Source organism: Calonectris borealis, chromosome 6 (assembly GCF_964195595.1).
Source record: "Calonectris borealis chromosome 6, bCalBor7.hap1.2, whole genome shotgun sequence".
Classification (NCBI taxonomy): Eukaryota; Metazoa; Chordata; class Aves; order Procellariiformes; family Procellariidae; genus Calonectris; species Calonectris borealis.
In genome coordinates this window covers 40,266,190-40,289,217 of record NC_134317.1, presented here as the reverse complement: position 1 = coordinate 40,289,217, position 23,028 = coordinate 40,266,190, and the positions used below count along the sequence as shown (strand labels likewise).

Here is a 23,028-nt window from a genome sequence, read left to right as displayed (position 1 = left end):
CTGGATATTCCTCAGGGCAAGGGGGCACAAGGGGAGAAACAACCATAAAAAGCAGCCTTCAGCAGCAGTTCAAACATCTACAGAAAAGACACTCAACAGAAGGTCTCACTATGTAACCAGTATGTTTTTTGCACTGATACAAGGTCTCCATATTTGAAGCTTGTATGCACACTTCAATAGAGAGGTAAAATGCAGTGATTCATACAGGAGTAAGTCTTTATCATAATGCTAGAATTTCAGCTTTCTCAAACCAAAAAACTCCAAACAAGGCATGCCTTACTGTGTTATTTGAATACAACCAGACAGAGCTCTTAGACATGTCACGTTCAGAAGAACATTGTAGAAGAAACATACAGGTATGAAGTCCCCTTTATAACTAGACAAACTCTCACCATTGGTTGTATTAGCTTACGCATTCCTCAACAACTTCAGCAGAATTCTGTCTCAGATGTAGAAAGGCTGTTAGGATTCTGTAAGAATCATCAAACTTGAAATTCCCCCCAGAAAGCGTCACCTACTACACAGTGAATAGGAAACGAATCTAACAGCTAGCAGCCATAGAGATGATCCTGTGCCCTCACACATGCTAATGCAGCTTCACCTTCCCTTGCACTGAATAGCATCACTTTGATCCCACGGTGATCCTGTCACCTAACTAAACCAGCAGAAAACAACCACCACCAGAAAAACGGATTCTCCTCTGAAAAAAAGAATGAAAGGAGAAGGGAGAAAAGAAAAGAGGGGCAGAAAATTGGAACCTTGCCAGTGGCAACAAGCCATTAGATCTGTTTAACTGATTATTAAGATACTAGATAACCAGAAAATTAACCTTTGCAGTACAACATCATATAATGATAGCTGACTTTAAACAGAAGCTGGATATTTAACTCTTTAGCATACTTGAAAATTTATCAGACAATAATAATCAACCCAGTCTCAGCATATAAACCTTAAATTCTCAAAAGCATTTAGGCATCCACTCCTACTAACTGCTATGACAGGGAACCTAAACAACTTTGCGGAGCTTAAGATACTTGCTGCTAAATGTATAGACACTACTTTGAGAAGAAAAACCTTAAAACCCATTGGTAAATGGTTTACATGTATTGGGTGCAGCTAAAGCATATTAAGATGATATAAACTACAAGTAGATCAACCTCTCATTCGTAAAACACAGGCACATACTTGTGTAGCTAAAAATAATAGCCAAATTAAAGTTGATGCAGACTCACCAAAGAGACAGTACTAATAAAATCACATCTCAGCTGTGTCATTAATATATTGACTAGAACAATCCAATGACATACTAAAATGATATTCAAATACATTTGTCTGGGAAGAGAAACAACAAGGTTACCCTTATCTTGTTTCCACTCATTACTTTCATTACAGTAACTTCTGATATGAAATTCATGATGAATGAATTCAATTAGTAAAAAGATTTTTTTAAAGTAGTAAAAATGGGATTTTTAATATTAGGAACAATATTTATAGGTCCAAATCTCCAATTTAAAAGCTTTCCTGACATTCATAAATTATTTAAGAAAACAAAACTTTTTATTCCAAAGAAACAGAAAAGGATTGTTTCAAAAACTATAAAATTTAAGACAACCTAAAGCATCGCTGCGTGGCTGATATAGCTGAATAAGAGTAGTCTCATGCACAGGTGTTGGCGTGTTCTGACTAAGCTCCTAACCACGGCTTTGGCACGCGCAGCCTGTTTTACTGCCACCGAGGCTGTCTGCTCACACGGATTACCAGATGGTGGCTAGAAGCTTACTGGGTCTGTGTATCCTGGCGAAAACGGAAATAAACTACACACAGATTGTAAACTGCTCCTTGCTATGATTCCCAGACTAAAAATAGTTAATTTAGCACCACGGTTAAGAATATATGCAAGTATGTTAGTTTTGTTGGTTGTGTTTTTAGAAGAATACAGGAGTAATGGAATACAACACAGGACATATCCAATTAACCTTAAATGTGTTGCAAATATTGTCAGCCTTCCCCTCTCATTCTTTTTATGTTTACACAGTTTCTAAAATACTTAATTAGTACGCAATAGTCTGTCTTACATTAAAATAAACCAAAACACACTAAACAAACAATAGTGCCAACAAAGCCCTTTCAGCTCCTCTTCATTGCTATTTCCAAAACTATTTTAGCCTGTGTAGATTTGTGAGATCAAAGTAAGTCTACATACACCGGTTGTTCAAAGCTTTAGTGGCAGGCAAAAATTGGCCATGAACTATTAGTTTGCAAAACAGAAGGGAAGCTGGAGACACAAGATCAGAACAGGGGAAGTTTAGTCAACAACAGAGAACAGAAGCAGCAGAAGAAAAAGCTGCCAAAGCCTCATATCCTGGAACTCAAGAGAACACATCTTTCAAATTACTACTACGTTTGGACAAAAACAATCATTTAACAACTGACTGTATATCAAAAATTCCAAGTACAATACACTCAAAAAGGAGGATTTTTTTGTTTTTCCAAAGGATAATCTTTAGAAGGTAAAGAGATTAAATAGGAGCTATCTTCATTACTATTTTTCTTATTTGTAGTAATGCAAAACCAAGGACAATATCTTCACATTAACCAACCCTGTGATCTATGCCGAAACACAAAATTGAGGCATTTTCCTTAATTATTACATTAACATGGATGTGTGCTGCTCTTTCCGATTATTTTAACTGCTGGGTCCAAGCCAGGGCATGTACACCATATAGCATAACAACAATTTTTGCATGAAGCGTAAAGGAGGCTTGTGAATTTCTTTACTATTACATGCATCCTTTTATGGCCATTTTCTTAGGCTATGGGCATGAAAAATGTATATAGAAACAGCTGAGACTGACATCACAACTACATGCATTGTTTCCAAATTAGCTACAAAAGCTAAGTATTCTAAACAAAAAAGAAATCAATATACATCAGAAGTGTAGAAATGCAGTGTACACAGAATTCTCACATTAACAAATACCACTGGTACACATGACTAAATTTTTTAAAACACTATGTATAGTTATTTTTTTCTTGTTTATTTGTTCTTTTACTTTTTAACCTATAAAAATTTGTGGAAATTGCTCTTGACAGATTTAAATCACAGCAAACAACCCCAGTTTTTGTTGTATTGCTTCAAGAGAACAGTTTCCTTACAGGTGCTACAGAAACATTGAGTAGGTTTGCTTTCTACCATGAGTGAAGCATTCCTGCAAAAATAAAAGCAGCTTCAGATGTGTAGTAAATTAAAAGTCTGATTGGCTGATCTGCTTTGGATGATTTACAATATATAGCACATTATCTCAACTGTTTATACACAAGATGATTAAAAACTTGTAAACATAAATACAGACAAATGTTACAAAGTATTCAAGAGACATGTAAACCGAAACCATCCGCTGAGTAATATGGTAATATTGCAATCACTTCACCATGTTTTGGCCTGTGTTTTGAGTAACAGAATTCTATGCTAGACTTTCAAATTTGTGTAAATAACTTTAATTCAGCACCTTAGTTGAAAGAATTTAGAGTATTTACAAAGAGAGAAGAAGCAGGAAAGAGAAGGGTAGCTGCTAGGGAGAAGAAAGGAGGACTGAAAGGAAACAGGGAAAAAAGCATTCTTTTAGACGAGATGTGAAACCACTTGAGTACAAAAAAAATACATTGTGCTTTTTCCCGAAAGACGAAGCTCTGAGAGATCAGGGCCAAACTCTGCAGTAAAACAACAGACTGCACCTACATAAAAACAAATATTTTTGCAATATATTACAAAAACATTCTTAATGTGTCCACAAAATTGTTTCCCGTTGTAGAGTGTGCGCTGTTTAACAGTTGTGCTTTACAGAAGTGGTTGCATTTAGCAGCAGCAGATTTGATCCACCTTTATTGTCTAAACATCACTCTGAAGTTATTTCTGTTCCACTGGCATAAAAAACCCACCTGTATATACATCATTACAGGTTAGTTTCCAGCAGAAATCCTTCACCAAGGAACCTTTCCTCAGGAAAGCAAAACCCTTCCTTGACAGGAGTGAAGGTGTTACCATTTGACAATTGTTCAGTGATCTGTATAAAAATGAGCTGGTGTTAAGGACAAAGAAAGCACGAATGGGGGTGGAGGGCAGCAACCTCAAAGGATCTCAGACAACACAGAAAGGCCAACAATAGCTTCTCTCCATCCCACTCATGTTTCTCCTGAAGACTGAAGAGATTAGAAACTTTCAGTACTCTGTCAGACCTCAGTCTCCCTGCTGACAGAGATTTCACATTGGTTATTGCATGTAAGAGAAGATCAACAAATCCATGATTATACAACAACTAGTTTTAATCATGATCAAACTTGTCAGGCCTAGATTTGAACTGGAAATCTAATTATGAAAAGTCCTGTGGTCCATTAACGTTATCTCCTTAGTATGTGGCACTCCAATGAAAAATAATTAAATTTTCTGGAGGAAATAGTCTGATTATTAATTCATAAACTGTTTGGAATACAGTCTTAGCATTTTATTTCATTTCATTGCATTCAAACAAAAACAATTAAGACTTTCTACTCCCAGAAGTACTGTTTGTATATACAAGACAAACAACCCTGAACATGATGTGCAGTGCATGTTCCTGCGAGAGTACTTATGGTATGTTAGACAGATTCGTTACCATGAAAACTAAATGCTAATGTTGAATTTAATTTTCCTTAAAGTGATGTTTACATATGCAAAGGCTTTGTTTAAATATTGGAAAAAAAGACTGAAACACCAAAATCCATAACTTAGTATAGAACAGTTAATTTAAAATATAAATACCACAGTTAGTGAGCACCTGAGCCCTTCCTTCCAGTTTCTAGGGGTCTGAGTGCTTATTTCATATTTCAATCACATTTCAGTAATTTGAAAGGGATCCAGTTTTATGCATGAGTCAGTTAACCTGAACTACATTAAAAAGGAAAAACAAAAAACAATTAGTACCGTTAACTTTGTCTTAATTCAATCTACTTTTTTTCCTGTAAGTATATCATGCAGTAGTTCTCATATTGCCCTTCCTTTTAACCACATCCCTGAACACCAATGTAAGTTAACTGCTAAATTTTATATTGCAAATGTTTCTTCTGGAAGAATATTTCTTTAAAAACATAGTGGCGATTATTCCCACCGTTCAAATAGATTTACTATTCTGAACATTTTGAATTGCAATTGTATATCAATTACAATTAACTAATTAACATTTTATATGTATTTTATCAATACCCAAAAATATCAAACCAGATCATTGCTTTGTTGTATTGGAAACAAACTATGCATATAGCATTCCAAAATTGTAACTCTTCCCACCTCTTGCATTATAAAATTTTTATTATGAAACTGACCTTAAGTAACAGAAGAATTATAATTGGAAATAGACTTCTGTGGAATTCACTTTTTCCTCCTCACACAAAAAAAAAATCCCTTCTTAAAAACAATCGACATGTTTCAAGTGTGATGAACTTTGCATCAGTAACATTGTAACCACGGTACCCAAGCACCGGTGCGCTGCTTGTCTTGTGCGGTGCATTCTAATGATACTTAGTGATTTCTCTTTCCTTTAAAAGAATAGACACCTTGGCAAAAGCGAAACATTCAGAAGAGCATTACAACTGCACAGTTACAGAGAGAAATTGTACTGGCAGAATCCCATTTGGTGGTATTTCACCTGAGCATGTTTCAAAAAATGTACTGTAAGCACTGTACACATTTGTTAGTGAAGGAACAAGCACAACTGAACCATTCTTCTCCTTGACCCCTCCAAAATTCCCAAACAATTTCCAAGAGAAATTTAAGGTCTCGATACTTTAGCTAAAGGGAAATCAAAGCATTATTCCAGAGTTAATCAAATTACTCAATTACCATCTCAAATGCCAAACAATGCTGACATTACTGATAGTTGTACAAGCATCTTTCCACCACCTGCCGTGTGTGCTTTGTATGGAGGCTCTTGTTCTGTTGTCAAGTTCCCTCTTAAATCATGCAAAGTCAAATCCTATCATAAAGCCCAAAGTGAATGAGGGAAAGTATTGCAGGAACTCCTATGGGATAAAGGAAACCCTTATGCACAACAGCTCCCAACTCCCCGCATTGGACAGGGCTGTCTGTGCTGAGGACAATAGCAATGGCAACAGCTATCCATAAAAATAAAGAAAAAGAAACATTTTAAAGTCTTTATATTTTTACATTTATATAAATTCTTTATATTTTTTACATTTTCTCAGCAACATTCAAAGGTTTTTTCTTAAATTAAATATAATTTCAGTAGGTCCCTTTTCCACGAAATTGAAGCATTTACATATAAAAAATAAGCAATTTTCTTATCAGCGGTTTTTGCAAATGATTATAGCAAGAATGAGATTCACAATCTCACAGAAGACAGGCTATTATTCTAAAATCTGCCACTATTTACACTCAACTACCGAAAGAAATATATGAAAATGCAAAGCACATCTACAATTAGAATTAGGATCAAATGCATCTTACTTTCCAACATTCTTCCATATTTGTTTTCAGTCTCGAGGGCCTGTTATTTTATTATTCTTAGCAGCATGTAATGACTCAAAATAAGCAATGTTCTTTAGCACACAGAAACCCTTTGGATGCTCTGCAAAGTAATTTTATCAAGGACTAATAGCTTCAAATATCAAACAATATTTCTAGAAAGGCACTGCTTTGGGTGTCTTGATTTAACAAAGCTACAATGACGGATGGAAAATTATATTTATGTTGTGTTTTATAAATTTTTCTTACAGATGTATGAATTTTTTTTATATACAGCTTTATTTGTAGCTAACATTCTTAAACAATTTTCTTGTTTTCTCCAGGTAGGTTTGTCATTTAAAAACACATGTTTAGGCAAAGCCTAAAACTAAAGCCATCATCACATCAACTATTACATACAGAATAACATACACAAATTAAAACAAAAGCATGGATTTTCAACAAAAGAAAGGTTTTTCTTTTTACCATTTTCAAGTCTGTAGTAGTTTTTTTAAAAAAAAGTATCGCCTAACAAAATGTGTAATTCTTTCAAATTAAATTCTACCAAAATCAACTGAAGAACACTTTTTAGCTTACATCCAGGTAATCTTGGATCATATTCTTAACATTTAAGTCACAGAACATTAATTCCAGAACTAGAAGTAAAGAGGCATCATATTCTAAAGATACATATTCTTTGCTGCATAATACCCACTATCACCGCAATAACACCAGCTCCCACTGTGTATCTGATGACAGTCCCACCGGACAAGAAGCTGCGCATGCTGGACTTGTTCTAGAGCTAGTCATGCTCATCAGTTCACAAATACACATTTGCTGGCTGGCATATCTTCTGAATGCTTTCCCATCTGCAGGCACGAATGTGAGTCTTTCCCCCTTCCCCAGCCATCAAGTCTAACAGGAATTATAAAAACTTACTTTGATATTGCTTTTCTTTTAGAGAAAGTTTGAAGTGGCCTGCTATTTTAAGGCAAAGCAGGAAGTTTCCTCCCTTAAGTATAATTTTTTGGGGGAAATCAAATTAATAATGACAGCTAGACAGCTAAACAGATCCTCTGCTGGTCAAACAGTACATCCCCTTTCCCAAGGGGACACTGCACCTATGTTATCCCTCAGAAGAATCTGTCTGTCCTATTCCAGTAACACAAACTCCCTAGGCAATCTATTCCAGTGCTTCACTATATTTACTACCATAAATTTTGTTTAATATGTAATCTGAATCTTTCTTATTGGATTTCTACTTTATTACTACTTGTTCTTTTGTTGTTTGGGGTTTTTTTAAAAACAGAATTTTTTTTAGATTTTAAAGATGTATCCTGTCTCCCCTTAGTATTCTTTTCTGTAGACCACACAATTTCACTTTTCACCTTTTCTTTAACAGTTATGTTTCATAGCCTTCTAATCATTCTTATTGCTCTATTGTAGATGCTCCACTTCAGGAAATGTCTCCTGAAGAGCTGTGATCAAACAGAACGCAATATTGCAGCCAAAGCTACATGCCAACTGAACAAAGCAAGAAGAATATTCCACATCCTCCATACAATATTCCTGGTTTACACTGCAGTATGGTGTTCAGCTATTCTGCAATATGATGTCATTGTTGACTCATGCTAAACCCGTTTTATACAACAAACCCTAGAGCCTATTGCAAATAAAAGCTATTTGATCAACTGTTTCTTATCTTCTTGTTCTGTATTTGTACATTTGATCATTTTTTTAAAAGGTAGAGTTTTGTACCTTTTCTTACATTGCATGTTATTTCTTCAGATCAATTCTCCAATAGGTCAAGTTTTGACTTGTACTCCTGTCCTCAATTGCGCTTGCAGTTCCACCCCCACCAAACCCAGTTCACTTAGTCTGCAAGTTTAGTCAGCATATTTTCTGTTCCATTTTATAGATCATTAATGACAACATATCCCGGCAAAAGTCTATTCAATCTATCTGCAAATTTCCAATCTGTTTTCCATTAATTTAGGAAAGTTTCTGTCAGGCCAGATTTCCACAGCTGCTAATAGGAATGATCTGTGAGACAGTATCCAAAGCCTTATTAAAAACCTAAGAGCTCTTTTAAGAGTAAGATAAAGTTACATTTACTGCTCCTCTTCTGTCCATGAGACCTGTTATAGATGCAATTTAGACTGGATTAAACATTTTTTCCTTGCAAATCCATTTTCACTATTACTTCTTTTCCCGGTTTCTTCCAGATGTTCAGTAAAATTTCATTTATTCATTACAAATTCTTTGGGAATTTAAGTTACACTGTCTAGTCTATAATTTCTTTGCTTTTACTTCTAGTCTCATTTGAAATACAGACACTGTATTTTCTTTTCCCTTCTCTAGACTGCAGTCTTATATATCTTTGTAACTGGTATTAATTTTCTTAGCTATCTGTCTGGAGTTCTACTAGACCAGTGAAGGACTGTAGAAAGAAGTATTCCCAGCATTATCTGTCAGTCATCTTCTCTCTACTGAATATCAAATCAGTGCTTTCTTGGTAACCTTACTAAAAACACAAAATGATTGCCTATTTCATTTACGACCCTTCCTAACTATTTTGGGATCTTATCTTTCCAATTCTGTCCCAATATGCCTGTGCTCATTTATATTCAAGCTCAATAATCTGATTAAGTAATCATTTGATTTTAGCTTTCCTTCTGTTTGAGAGCACAGAACCAGTAGTTCTAAATTTTGTACACTTTCTTCCATAGAACAGAGGAGAAACTTGGGTTTTATAAAAGTTTTGTGATATTTTGACCCAAAGTCTTAAGTTACAAAAGCTATTATGTTTGTATGATCATTGGACTTTACTTTTGTTTTTTTTTGTTTTTTTTTTTAATATACCATTGGCCATAATTTCAAAACCTTTTCCATAGAAACAGGTAATGCATCAACTCCAGAAATGTCCAATGCACCTTTTGATTAAGTTTTACACCAAGTAAGACTTCAGAAAATGCAATTGTGTTGTAATACATTATATGCAGAAATAGAATTTACCAAACATAAAGAAGCTGCAATCGCCATGCTAGTAACTAATAAAAGCAATCAAACATAGAACGTACTCTGTGACGAACCCGAGAGAATAAAAGTATAAAAATAGGAAAAGTATATTTCAACAGGATAATGAAAATCACATTATCAAAGGTTCTCTACAATTTTAATGACCTGTGAGTGCATTTTAATTAATTTAAATGTTTAAAGCAGTACTCTATGCACATTCTTAATCTAAGAATATTTATGCTATTGATACTGGCTTATTAAGGGCTAGATATGTAAACAGTTTAGCCTAATTGCCTGTTACTGTATAATTTAATTGAATCTTGTAACAAAGACTTTAAAATCAAGAGAATACATTCTCAGAAAAATTCCAGTTGTTTTTTCACTGCTTCAGTGATAAACTTCACATCAAAGGGACCTTAGGTTTTAAATTATATGTCAGCTTTTACAGGATATTACAATAACACAATATATGTCTGTCCTTGAAGAAATGTTCTCGCTCAGCTATGAGTCATATTTGCATCTACTTAAAAGTAAGCACAGGCATTTGTTAGATCACTATTTAGCTACAAGATACAGAAAGGATTTTAAATCATTTTCATCATCATGGTTCACCCCTATGTAACTGTACAGTTAATACAAACATTTATAATTTTCTCAAGGATACAATTTCATGACAATATATTTGCTTTTTACTGAATATGATAAATCCAAATGCCTACATTTTAAAATTGGATAAACTGTTCACTGAACTTTTGTAAGCTTTAAATGTTCACTTACCTTTACTGAAAAGAGCTAAACAATATTTGACAGTGAATTTTACCTGTATTTCCCATACTCTGTTTTCTTTTTCTCTATTTTGTCATAAATGCACTGTTTGAACACATGATTTTTAATTGCCTTTATTTCTTCCATATATTCTTCACCTGAACTCCATGGAATTGACCAATTTATGCTCTGACTCTTACTTCCTTTGTGGTAGAAAAAGAGTTTAAATGAAGTGTAGTCTACTCTGAATATGTGTAAGTCAATTTTACCCTGCCGCAAAAAAACATTGAAAGTGTTATTTTCATTATTGTAAATGAGAACAAGAGTATTATTTATAGTACACTCTTCAATAAAGACATTGCCATGTCAAATCAGTATAAGGAAGAATATAAGTCACATAAGACACAGCAGAAGTTAAAAGATCTTTTGATATAGATCAAAGGAGATGAGGCACCACACAGAAGTTTGATTCCAAATATCACATAAAACGATTTAAGGAAGGCAAGGCACTCATTTATACCTAATCCTTTTGACTGGAACAAATACTCAGATAAATAAACTGTTGAGTAAGAATGCACTATTTTAAAAAATAACTTAGATTAGAACTGTAGTTCAATACATGTGCGCTACAGGACAGTTCTGTGAGTATCTCTGTTTTAAACACAATTTTAACTCATCCCTTCACCCTCTACAGACTCATAATTCCCTCTGCCATTTCTTTTTAACAGCCTAAAAAGATAAGACAATTCACATGCAGTATCTAAGGTGGTATCATTTGTTAGGGGAAAGGAAATATTTAGAAATAATATATCCAGGAAATTTGAAGTGAAAAAAGGTATTGTTCCATTGTTGGAAGAGATCTTAGTCTCACACTTAAAGTCTTAGATTATTGCTTAGCCATGGTAAAGTCTAGTACATTCAAACATGCCCATATTTTCTGATGTCTTATTTCTGGAGCTACTCCAGTTTTCTAATCCATTGATTAAAGAAAGACATCAGGGCCTCTGGTAGGACTCATTTGGGAAACATAAGATCTGCAGAAGCACAGATGCTTGCCAGAACCAGTCAACTAACAGTGCTCATGAATTTCAAAGAACAAGAAAGAGCCAGACAAGCATACTACCTGTGTAGAGTTTATACATTCTGGGGGTGAAACATAACTCCACTGCAGTTTACTATAAAAATCCTGATGACTTCAGTAGAAACAGGAACAAAAAAAAAATTTCCTAAGCCAAGAAATACTCATCTGTTCACAAGTCAAAATGAAAAGAAGAGACACCTATAAGGGTCTAAGATGGAAGTTTCTAACCGCTGAATGAAGAACAGGGCAAGTGGAGATGGACTGACTGGCAGGTGCCTCAGTAACACTCAGATACTAATAGGTGGGGAGACACTACAGAGAATTATTTACAATATGTGGTGAGAAGTGTTTCAGAAAGCAACAGAATATAGATTTATTATATTTTTTTTATTTGGAGGTTCAGGAGAATGAAAAGGGATGAAAACAAAAAATGGTATGTTTGTCAGAGAAGTGCACCGCCAGCGTCAGACAGCAGAAATGCCCTTGCAAAAACAGAAAGAAACATACAAAAAATAAATCACCATGGACATATTTTTGTGGAGACAGAGAAACGAAAGACTGAAGCTGATGCCGACTACATCAACGTAAACTAAAGGTTTATCTTCTCAAAAAACACAGTTTAAACTACCTGTGGTTCTCAAACAAAAACAGGCCAGTGTAACAGTTTTAAGAGCTGAAGAAATTTTAGATATTATAACGTTTACCTTAATTTAGAAAAATAAAAAGCACTGTTATATAGTCCCAAAATGCAACCTCAGTAAATAAACCAAGTAGAATAAAGTAAGTAAAGAAAACAAATTCAACAATAAAAACAATTCAATCAGGAATTAATTTTGATTTTGCACAACTTCCAAACTGAAACAGCAGCACACCTTTGGTATACTCAAGTTTAGAAACTTTCACTGACTATTAAGAAATCCCCAATTTATTGCCCTTAGTCTCCCAGATGTGATACCTTTTAGACCCAGCTGAAACAGGTTGAAATGCTTGAAAAGTTTGCAAGCACTACAGAATAGGTCAGGATTTCTCCAGTTAGAAAAGAAACATAACAGGGCAACAAGCATTTATAGCCGGTGCTCTCCCTCTGCAGAGTGATTACACCAGACTCCCGAAAAGTAGCCTGCTAGCTTCAACTAATCAAAGTTTCTATTATTCCCTGAAAAATCAGTTACAATAGAAACTCATATTAAAAGTAGAAGACGTGTTACCTACCTGCCCTATTTACTTTTACTAAGCATTTGTCACTACATGACAGACTTCTTTCAGTCATGTTGGATAAGTGTTTTTCACCACAGCCTAGTAAAAGTTTAAACTATACTTTGGATTAGATACTGAGCAACTGCAAAGAATGCTGCATACCTTTGGATATCTCTTGCCTATCTTCTTCTCTACGTCTTTGACTGGATCATATGAAGAGCTTTCAGCATCAAGGATTTTTTGCTGCCTGGCTTCCTGAAGAGCTTTCTGGGTGGGACCTTCCAGCCCTTTCTTCCTTTGACATTCGTGGCCTGTTATAAAATAAAACCAACAAAAATATCATCAGAATGCATTTTTTACTTACTCTTCTGGAAGATATCTCTTTACTTAATACTAGTTAGACATATGAAATTCTAAAAGAAACACCACTTTAAGTAAAAAGATATTCAGGTTACTGCTTTAAAAGTTAAAGCTGCTGTCACAGATACCCTGAATAACAACCTTCTCCAAGGAAGGCTATACTGCAAAATTGCTTTACATGTCAAACACTTTCTACTCACTCAGTAACTGCTACCCACTAGCACATTGCTCCTGGAGCATTTGGTTTGTTGGTGCTTTTGAAATACACATACTTATAAGCCAAGAGAGTTATGACAGTTGAAGTGCTTAAAAAGTCAGTAACCATTAAAAAAAGAAAGAATAAAATTCTAAAGAACTGTTGCGATTGCACTAAGATGTCAACAGCTTGTGTTTACAGATTTTCTATTCTGATTGCATTGTACATGGAAGGGGGACAACCAGGTTTAAGTACTTTAACTGGCGCATTTTAAATTTCTTTTTGCATGACCTTCCAACAGCAATTACATCAGATCAAGAAAAGGAAAAGCACAGTTAACAGGCTTAGCAATGAGTTAATTCAACCATGAGTAAAGAAACTCATTGAGTTCAACTTTTGAATATAATTGGGTAATAAATAAGAAACTGTTATTTTTAGAAAAGACAAGAAATGGACTGAGCAAGTAACAGTTTTATAACATGTTTTTAGAACCAACTGTTATAGCAGCGTTCACTTAGGTTTATAAGCAAGCTACAATCAACATTGTTTAATTCCTTCAGGCAAAAGTGGTCTTTTTTCAGAGCACCACTTAACACTGTGTCTTGATCTGTAAGTAAGGGTGCAAGTGCTCTGTTAATATACACCAATAACCTAAATAAAAAATCAGTTATTTCTCTTTGATAATTAGATCCCTCTATGTACAATCTTGTTAACTAACAGTTAACTAGTTCCTCTCCAACTATTAAATGTCCTTCATATCAACTTTAAACAAGCAAGGTAAGTAAATAGGAAATAAAAACTTAAACTTCTAATAATTTTTAAGACACCTGAAGAAACTGGCAGTGGGACAGCAAAAAACACTAGCAAATAAATTACACTCTCTATGTTGTGGATGCTATCCCTCTTCAGTTGTTTCAAGTGTATCAGGCTGAAAGCTGCTACATCAAATGCTTAAGTAGTAAGTCCAGAATAGTTGTCCTAAAATTAACATTAATTACTGTTAATTTTTTTTTCTACCTAGCCTCCAGATACAAATTTACAATGCAAACTCATTAGGAATACCACGAAGCTTCCCTTTGTTCTTCATTATGTTCTTCATATATGATGCCGTCAAAAAAAACCCAACCAAAAAACCAAACTCACAATGGATTGGATGTGCAGGACCTCATTGCCACTATTCAAAACCTCAAACACTTCAGCAAACCCCAAACTAATTAAAAGCCACTCTCAGTACCCTCTAGCCAAAGCCAGCATTCCAGGTGTTGTGTGGTCAAGTCAGGTTGTAGGACAGAAGCAGCACCAGGAGCAGTGAAGGCAATCTCCTGCTGCTGGGAAGAGCCATTCTCCTTCTTTCATGCTCTGCACTGCAGTGAAAGCAGAAAGCTGGCCAGAAAAGGCATCTTACCTTGGCAAACGATAACTTGCCAACCTGAACATTCAATATCTTAAGATTACAATGTACCAATGTACTAATGCATAAAAGTCAGCCCTGAAGAGATGGCAACTGAAAAAACGCAGCTGTAGGTCTCCTTACAAGAGAGATTTGCAAGTGCAACAGCACTGGTTCCTTCTAAACTAAGAACTTAAATTTAGAGAAAAATGCAGCAAACATTTCTCCACACACTGCTTGCTTCTCAAAGTTTCAATTACATTGTCTCATGAATAAGAATTCAAGAGGCAACAGAACATGACCATCTTTCAAGAGGCAGCAGAAAGTATCAGAATAAGAGACAATATCACCCAATGAGACATGAGTATGACCTACAGAGGGCAATAAAAATTATGTAGTACTAGAGGACAAAGCACTGGAAAGAAATGAACTGAAATATCACTTAATTTATGATACACAGAGTATGAAGCAAATTAAGGCTTATACAAGCATGTGGGTGGCTGATGAGCTTAATTTGTTTTGGCAACATAAATGTGATTTTTTTTTTAAAATATTGTTATTTATAAAGTGCTCCACTGCTTGTTACTTTTTGGTATTATAAATTGCTCTCAAGATTTTTGGAGAATAAACAAGTAGCATGAACAGCCGGAGAGTGGTTTTTAGAATCACTCAAACAACAAATGAAAGTATGTGAAATACGAAAAAGAGACAGATGGGGCATCTATACTGTAAAACACTAGCATGAGGGAAGAACCCACACTATATATATTCTCAAGTCTGAGTATAATGAAAAGTTGAATGCTATATGCTCTAAACTAACATAAAATAAGAAGCCTGTTCCCTACCTCCCTATCTGAAGTGGGATGAAAATGAGCACTGTGCTCTTTAGGGGGGGCAGAGGTTTATACTTTTAGTTGTAACAAGATTTAAAGACTACAGCAGAGCATATCTAGTACATACAGCCACAGAAAGGTATTTCGGGGGCCTGAAATTGTGCCTTGCTGAGGAGTACAATATTAATTCATACAAAAAAAGGAATCGGAATCCAAAATCAGAAAGATACTGTGAACACTGAAGAGGCTTGCTGCCAATACTTCAGTATTCCTCCGTATTAACACATCTGAAGTCTGTATTTACAGAAGTCAGTTTAGTAGCTATTTGCTTGAATATCGAATTAAAACGATAGCTTAGTTTATACTGGGTAAGACTACAGAACTTTCCAGGTTCTCTCAGAAATGAAAGCAGCTATGCTCTTAACTAAACAGTAGTTTAGAAAAGTAGTAGGGTGTGCTCCAAGGGACTCCTCAGCTATGGAAGCCTCCCATTGCTGCATGGAAACCAAGACCTGAGCTAGGATGAGGGCCATCTTTCAGATAATTAGATCTCAGTCCAGTGCTTACAGCAACTCACAACAATTTAGGAGACCAACTGCTTCAACCTACATTAGATAGAACTTGAAGGAAAAAATTCAACCGAATGTGCTATACTTATAATAGGCAAGCAGTAGCAAAGATCTGGATGGTAGTTGAAATGTCTGTATTAATAGTAAATAAGCCATCTTAATAGTCAAGGAAATGCTTGCTATCCTCTTCACTCAACTACAAATCCAAAAAGAAACCAAAAAAGTTCATGTGGTCACTATTCTTCTTCTCAGACTTGTCTTTTCTACAGGAGTTTTACACAATGGAATTAACTCCATGAATGTGGGAACTAATGAAGCTTAATTGTCAAAGGCTGGGGTAACTCAGTGGCTTTTTACCTGGGGTATATGACCAGTGCAAAAGGAAGTTTAGGCCTTTAACACACTGGAAAAACCCACAAAAGAAACAGATATAAAAAATGTTCTAATTGCAACAAATGCTTCACCTGGAAATTGAATAACATCTAATACCTGGTCACCTATGTGGCTGAGGAATTTGGGGATCTCTAATGTCAAATAAACTGCAATCTCTCATTGGAGTTCTGCTCATGAGTAAGGCAGGTGCAACATCCCCTTCTCCTGTGAATACTCTGTTGTCAAAGAGGGTAGAGCTCACTGTTTCCCTTTTTCATTATTTCATCTATTTTCAGGAGTCTTTTGGAAACGTGGTTTGAGATTCACCTCACTGACAACTGTAGCTGAAATTGGAAAATAGGTTCAAAATTATTAGTGGGAGTGCTGCTCACAAAGAATCTGATAGCATGGGCTTCATTTACTTAGGAAACCAGAGTTTTTTTTCTGATGGAGTTAGAAAAATAATTTATTAATTATGCATTTATTCAAAACACCAGGGAAGTAGCGTAGTACCATACAGATAAAGATATTATTCCAGCAGGTATTATATAACCTTAGCAGCCTCCTGTAAAAATGAGACATGCTAAAATAAGAGTCTGGATTTCATAACACCAGTATTTTCAAAACATTTACAGACCACTGCATATAGCTTCTTACAGTGAGCTGAAAAAGAACACTCGCAATAAAAAAAAAAGAGAGTATTAGTGGATAAAATAACAAAATCAGACACAAAATAGATTTCCAGGACGAAGTCCTTTCATAGTTACTCACATATTCCATACTGCCATCAGTAGTCTCATTGTCCTTAGTTGATACATTTTTGAATAAATATTTAAATGATAAAATTGTTGCTCTGTCACCAGGACAGCTGATAAAATGTTTATAGTGCAAGTATTTTTGATTTATTGTTACACCAGATTTTGAAATGCATCATACCAACAAAACACCCATAACCAGTCTGAGCTTGGTGATGGGAATATTTTACCTTTTGTCACAGGAATCTGAATAGCACGTCCAGACTCTAAATTTTGTAATGTGGCTTGCAAACCTGTAACCTAATTTTAAAGAGAGGAGAGAACAAGAAGACGCAATATGAAAACATTGCTTTTGAACTGTGTGTTCACAACACATAGCATTTATACCTGCATATTTGAGTAATAAATTCCATCTATGATTTTTGAATTTTCTGATTATTGCCTTTAAGTTATAAACATTATTCCTAATTCAAGATTTTGGAAAGACCCAGTGAAACAATGTGACAAATACAAGCCATCAGAATATCTCAAAATACTTTTACAGCTCTATTAAAACAATGCAGACATAGAATACTAGGGCTCTTACTGCACCATCAACTTTTAACCACTGCTATCACTGCACTGATCTTTAACTTAATGGCACAATATGACATACAACTTTGTCATTAGAAAATGCCACAAAATATGAGTTATGCATTACTAAAAAGCCATCACTCCAGAATGCACACATTCATAACTGGATTGGTCTTATATATGTTCCTGAAATTTCATAGCATTGGAACTGTTCTATGTTTTGTAGTCCTGATTCAGCATAACTGTATATGGACAGTAACCTTTCTTTTTCCATAGGACATTTTCTTTTACTTATTGAAATTTCAAACACATAACCCTCAGTCTTTTAAAAGTAAACTCTCAGGTGACCCGAGAAAAATTGGAGGCAGAAGAAAGGAGAAAACGAGAGATGAGGACTATAAGAAGAAAGTGCAAGCATGGTAAATTCCTTTCATGTTACCCACATACAACTGATGCTACTGCTGAAGTGCAGTGCATTTTGGGAGGTTTTTTTCTCTCCTCTTTTTTTGAACAAACAACCCACTGGTTAAATACATGCAAGATAATTTTCTGTTCTTCATCCATCCTATCTGTGCTTATAGTACTTCCTGCTAAAGGGGCAGAATATCATGTATTTCAACCTATACATCAGATAAGATTATAGGAGTAAAATACTACTCTATTATTCCACCCACAAGACAGAAAAACTGTCTCTGATATTTTAATGGTTTTTTTCCTAAACTAATAGGTCATTCCTGGATATATTTAGGAAAAAATAAAATAATAAATTGTAATAAAGAAAGTTAAAATAGAGATTTCTAAAGGCATAGATGGAAGTATATGAATCTGTGGGAATATCACACCTTTCCTCAAGCTGTCAACACTGAAAGTATAACAGGGTCTGCACATTGCTGACTCATGTAAAGCAGCACCGAGCAAGTCCAGACTGAGAACTACTACTTTGTGGCACTATGTTTCATACACTTTCAATATTAACATCTCACCAAATAACATGAAACTCACTAAAACGTTCTGCTTCGAACTATCGCATAAGTGAGTTTCTTTAATAGAAGCATCCTAAGTAAAAACCAAAAGCATTCCCTACAGCTTTGTAAGTGGTGTTCACCATCATTTTACCTGCCCAACTGCTCTGTCTCTCTCCAAACTAGTTAACATTTTCTGCCTCAGTGTAGTCTGGTATTTTTCAGTCAACTGCTTCAGCACTGGTTCATATGATGCATAATGTGCCTTCAGCCTGTGAACAAGAGGACAAACGATTCCTCAAAGGTGAGTTAAATCAGAGATCTATGCCTGTGTAACTTTTTTCCTCCCCAAATAAAAGAATAAAAGTGCCAAAAGGTCAACACAGAGGAGACAACAAAGGCTTTCAGTATGTAACCACCCACTGGAATACCACAAGAAAAAAAAAAAACACGAAAGTGAGAAATCAGGTCAATAAGAGGTTTCATAGTTTGTTTACTCATATCTTTTAAAACAATCCATCCAGTTTTGACCTGTTCTTAATCCTTCATACACATATTGCATACTAATTTTTGTTAATTTCTGTTTTCTTGCAGATGGATAATATTTCATCAGAAGAAACAACTACAGCTACTAGCAAACTACCAACTAAGATCCTAATCTAGACAAAATAGTTGTAATACAATTACTATTTCTTTCTTCACTGCACATTACATTTAGAATACTTAACCACTTTAATTCTTCAGAACAACTAAAAGTTAGATCTATAATCTCTCAAGAGAAACACAGGACACTAAGCTTCAAAAATACTGTGTTTTGCAAAAAGTTGACACAAAGGACAAGTTAGTAAATAGTGCTCTCTTGCATTAGTACGTATGGATTTCAAGGTTAAAGATGTAGAACATGTAGTTGCTATTACATACATTTATTGACAGCAATATTGACAAGTCAAAATTCTGAGACTTGTTTGGAGCTGCAGATGTAAGCCACTCCCCAATGTTATTTTAAAAAAAGTGCTGGCATAAACACGTGCAAAGAAGAGATTCTAAACTCAACTCTTTCACCTGGCCCAGTGATCTTCAGATGGACAATATAAAAGTTCTACTCATGGAGGGAAAGAAGCACAACAGTTAACAGAAAACTTACAGAATTCCAGAATGACAAAATTACGGAATTAAAAATTATAAAATAAACTATTATAACTCAGTACCAATGGACTATTTGGGCTTATTAGCAACCAAAGCAACATAGCAAATTTCATACAGAAAGTTCAAGATGTAAAAGGGCAGAAAACACCAGCTATGGGAATCATGAATGCAAAGGTTCTGAACTCAGTGTGACACCAGTTACCCTTAAAACGGACAAAGGATCTAAACCCAGAAATCACTACATATTTATGGAAAAAGATCTGGGTAAAAGAAAATCTCATTTATATTTTCAGCTATTAGAAATACTATGTACTTATTAATGCTACATCACACTGTGCAAAACATTTAAAAAAAAAATCATTAGAAATTGTCTAAGAGACATGACAGAATGGTCAGATGGAACTGCTATATACCAGGACACTAACTAAATGCAGCTAGCTTTACCTTAGCTCTTTAAATTCCACAATGTTATCTCATTACCAGGCAACAACTGAAGACATTACCTTTAATGTTACATGTATGGTAATTAAAATCTTTTTTTACCTTTTAATGTCACAAATAAGCTTGTTTTTCTCCTGGACCACTCGCTTATGATGCATTCGATGGAAGTCACGTTCTTTCTGCATGTTTAGGAAAGCCTCTTTTGCTTTGCTATATGTAAACAGAAAATGTAAGAGAGAAGTATTAGTCTCCTCCTATTAATTGCTCATCAGGGTATGTTGAATATACACAGAATTAATTTTCAGATATGCACATGCCTACTGTATCCAATTTGGAAACTTTTGGTACTATGTCCTGTGGTGGAGAACATGTACTTTTGAGGTCTTTTTGCTGCCAGCTGATGTACAAAACCACGGGTACTCTTCACCATTACCTTTCCTCAGTTCCTTTAGATAGAATCCATACGGATTCTGGCATTATAAATCTCAGATGTCAACCTTAAAGAACAACAGGTTTTGTGGAGGTACACATTCAAATTACAGGTGATTAGAAAACAATACTGTTGTTGTGCGTTTAAAATTCTACACGAAAATGTATTGCAATACTGATTTTCTAACATCTACACCGTGTCTGGAGCCCAACAAAATGGTACATCCTAGAAGGACACACACAGAAGGATAACTAATTCATCTACCTAATAAAATCATTGCCTTACAAATACAAGCATTTAGAGAGCTTCTGGAAAAAATTGTGCTAGAAAAGTTCTAGGCTCTATTCAATCATGTTTGCAGCCTGTTCCCAAGTATCCCCTCTACATGACAGCAGGAAGCAAAAGGAATCCATTTCAAAATTAATTGCAAACATTCTGATAACCTGTTTTTCTCTAAGCACATTCTACACAGTCATGGGACACCCTGAGATACTCAGCTCCATAAATATAAAAGAAAATACTCTGTATGTATTCTCTACATTTTCTCCTTGTCTTGACTGATAAGGGTTTGACAGGAAAGATAAGTAGGATGAATTGTTAAATTGCAAAGGAAGCTTGAAACTACCTTGCACAGAAATTACATATTTGCTCTTTGCAAGAATAAAGCTCATTTCCTCTCCAACGAAAGTTGAAGAGTTAGGAAAACCACTATGACAGTGGAGTATGCCAAAATCACAGGTCCAGGAAGAAGACTCATAACTGCCAGTGCATTATATTTAATTGTACAAATAAATATAGCAAATGCATATGTAGTAAATATAAATTATTACCTATACAAACTACCATATTTTTTATGTGTACATTTATATGTGAATTGTTGCTTGTAGCAGGAACAGTTAGAAAGACCTGCAGAAGAACACAGTGAATTAATGCCACTATATATATCAGTCAAAGCTGAGAAAAAGCTGCAGGGAAATGAAAACAGGCAGGGCTGCCCCTGCAGTCACACTGTGAAAGGCTCAGAAGAGCTGTGGGCATGCACATAGCTTTGTGTATGCACGTGGACAAATACCAGGAGTTGTGAAACAGAGTAACTTAGGATATTGGTATTGGGACACAAAGTACGGACTATGATTCTGCTCAAGCTCCTATGAACAGCAAAAGATTTGAGAGGTAAATGAATCAGTGGTCTCAGGATAGTTCCGTGAAACAACTCCATCATGACACCACTCAAAATCTGACTTGCCATAAGATCTTGAATAAAAAAACCTGCCCCTTCAGAGCTAAGCAGATGGCTTGTTCTAAGAGTAAAAGATGTTGCTGCAGCCATAGCAAAGCCAATATCCATTTCTTTTAGTTAAGATATATGTCAAGACTGCAGGTGTCTCCATTTAAACTTTTCTCAAGCAAATAGTTTGATAAAAATAGCAGAAGAGGGCACGGTCCAATAAAACCAAGTAGGGATTTTCAAAGGTGAGTTACATGCCCTGTTCCCACTGAATTTAGGTGGGACTTTATTCCCCAGCATGCTGAAAGTCATAGCCCTAAAATTTTAATTGAAATAAAGAGTTTCAGAAAACATATACTCTCATGCTTTTACTCTATCTAGTTTACATAGCATTTAGTAGTAAGGATGCTAGATGTACCATGTAATTAAAACAGATGCATTTAAATATGATGCACAATGCAAAAAGTGTGCATTTTATTTTTTTCATTGTATAAGTGGAGAAACATGTGCAGGAATGGTTGGATTTTCACACAGAAATAGGCAATCAGCTGGGGATTTTATTGCTGGTGATAGCACTAACAGTAATAATAAATATGATTTCCAGGATTGCTTTATACTTTGACTGTTACTGTGGCTGTAAACTGGGTGTATATTTGTGAGCATGCTTCCAAAAATCAGGACAGAAAGATACCTGCAAATATTTAAACTTCCTAAGTGATGTTTGTGAACACAGTTACAAACACAGTTACAAACCTCAGACAAAAGCTATACACAACTTTCATTCCATCTACCTAATAAATTCCTAAATGTTTAAAGACCTTACAAATATCACAGTTAGCAGTCCCTGTGATTAACACAATCTTGAACCTGATAGACCATTATGTTGTCTACCTACGTGTTCAAATACAAAAGGCAATACAAAGGGTCTGGCCATAGGAAAACACAAAAATATATGGGACTCAAGCTATTTTAAGTCCTCAGATAGGGAGAGTTTAATAGTGCTACAAAACTATTCGACTCACAAGCAAATACTACTCAAATATTAAATGCTTGAATGATACCAATCATCACTGAAGACAATGAATTAAACTCAACTAGTCTCCTCTAAGAATTAACAATTTTCAGAGATGTTGTTTTCAAATTTTTCGTGCATATTGGAAAGAATATCTATGCTTCTATTCGAGAAATACTGCAGCAGATAACAACATCCCTTACC

At 35.1% G+C, this 23,028-nt stretch overlaps 1 protein-coding gene across 1 annotated transcript in view; it reads right to left on the bottom strand.

The window, feature by feature from the left end:
- The window catches only part of SPAG16 (sperm associated antigen 16), a 410,239-nt gene that overhangs the window by 367,224 nt on the left and 19,987 nt on the right, over positions 1-23,028 (bottom strand). The window contains exons 6-9 of the mRNA XM_075153736.1: positions 20,257-20,364; positions 18,722-18,839; positions 17,263-17,332; positions 12,720-12,868 (exon numbers count right to left, since the gene is read on the bottom strand). Coding sequence (XP_075009837.1) covers positions 12,720-12,868; positions 17,263-17,332; positions 18,722-18,839; positions 20,257-20,364 — 445 coding nt within the window. The remainder of the gene's footprint in view (positions 1-12,719; positions 12,869-17,262; positions 17,333-18,721; positions 18,840-20,256; positions 20,365-23,028) is intronic.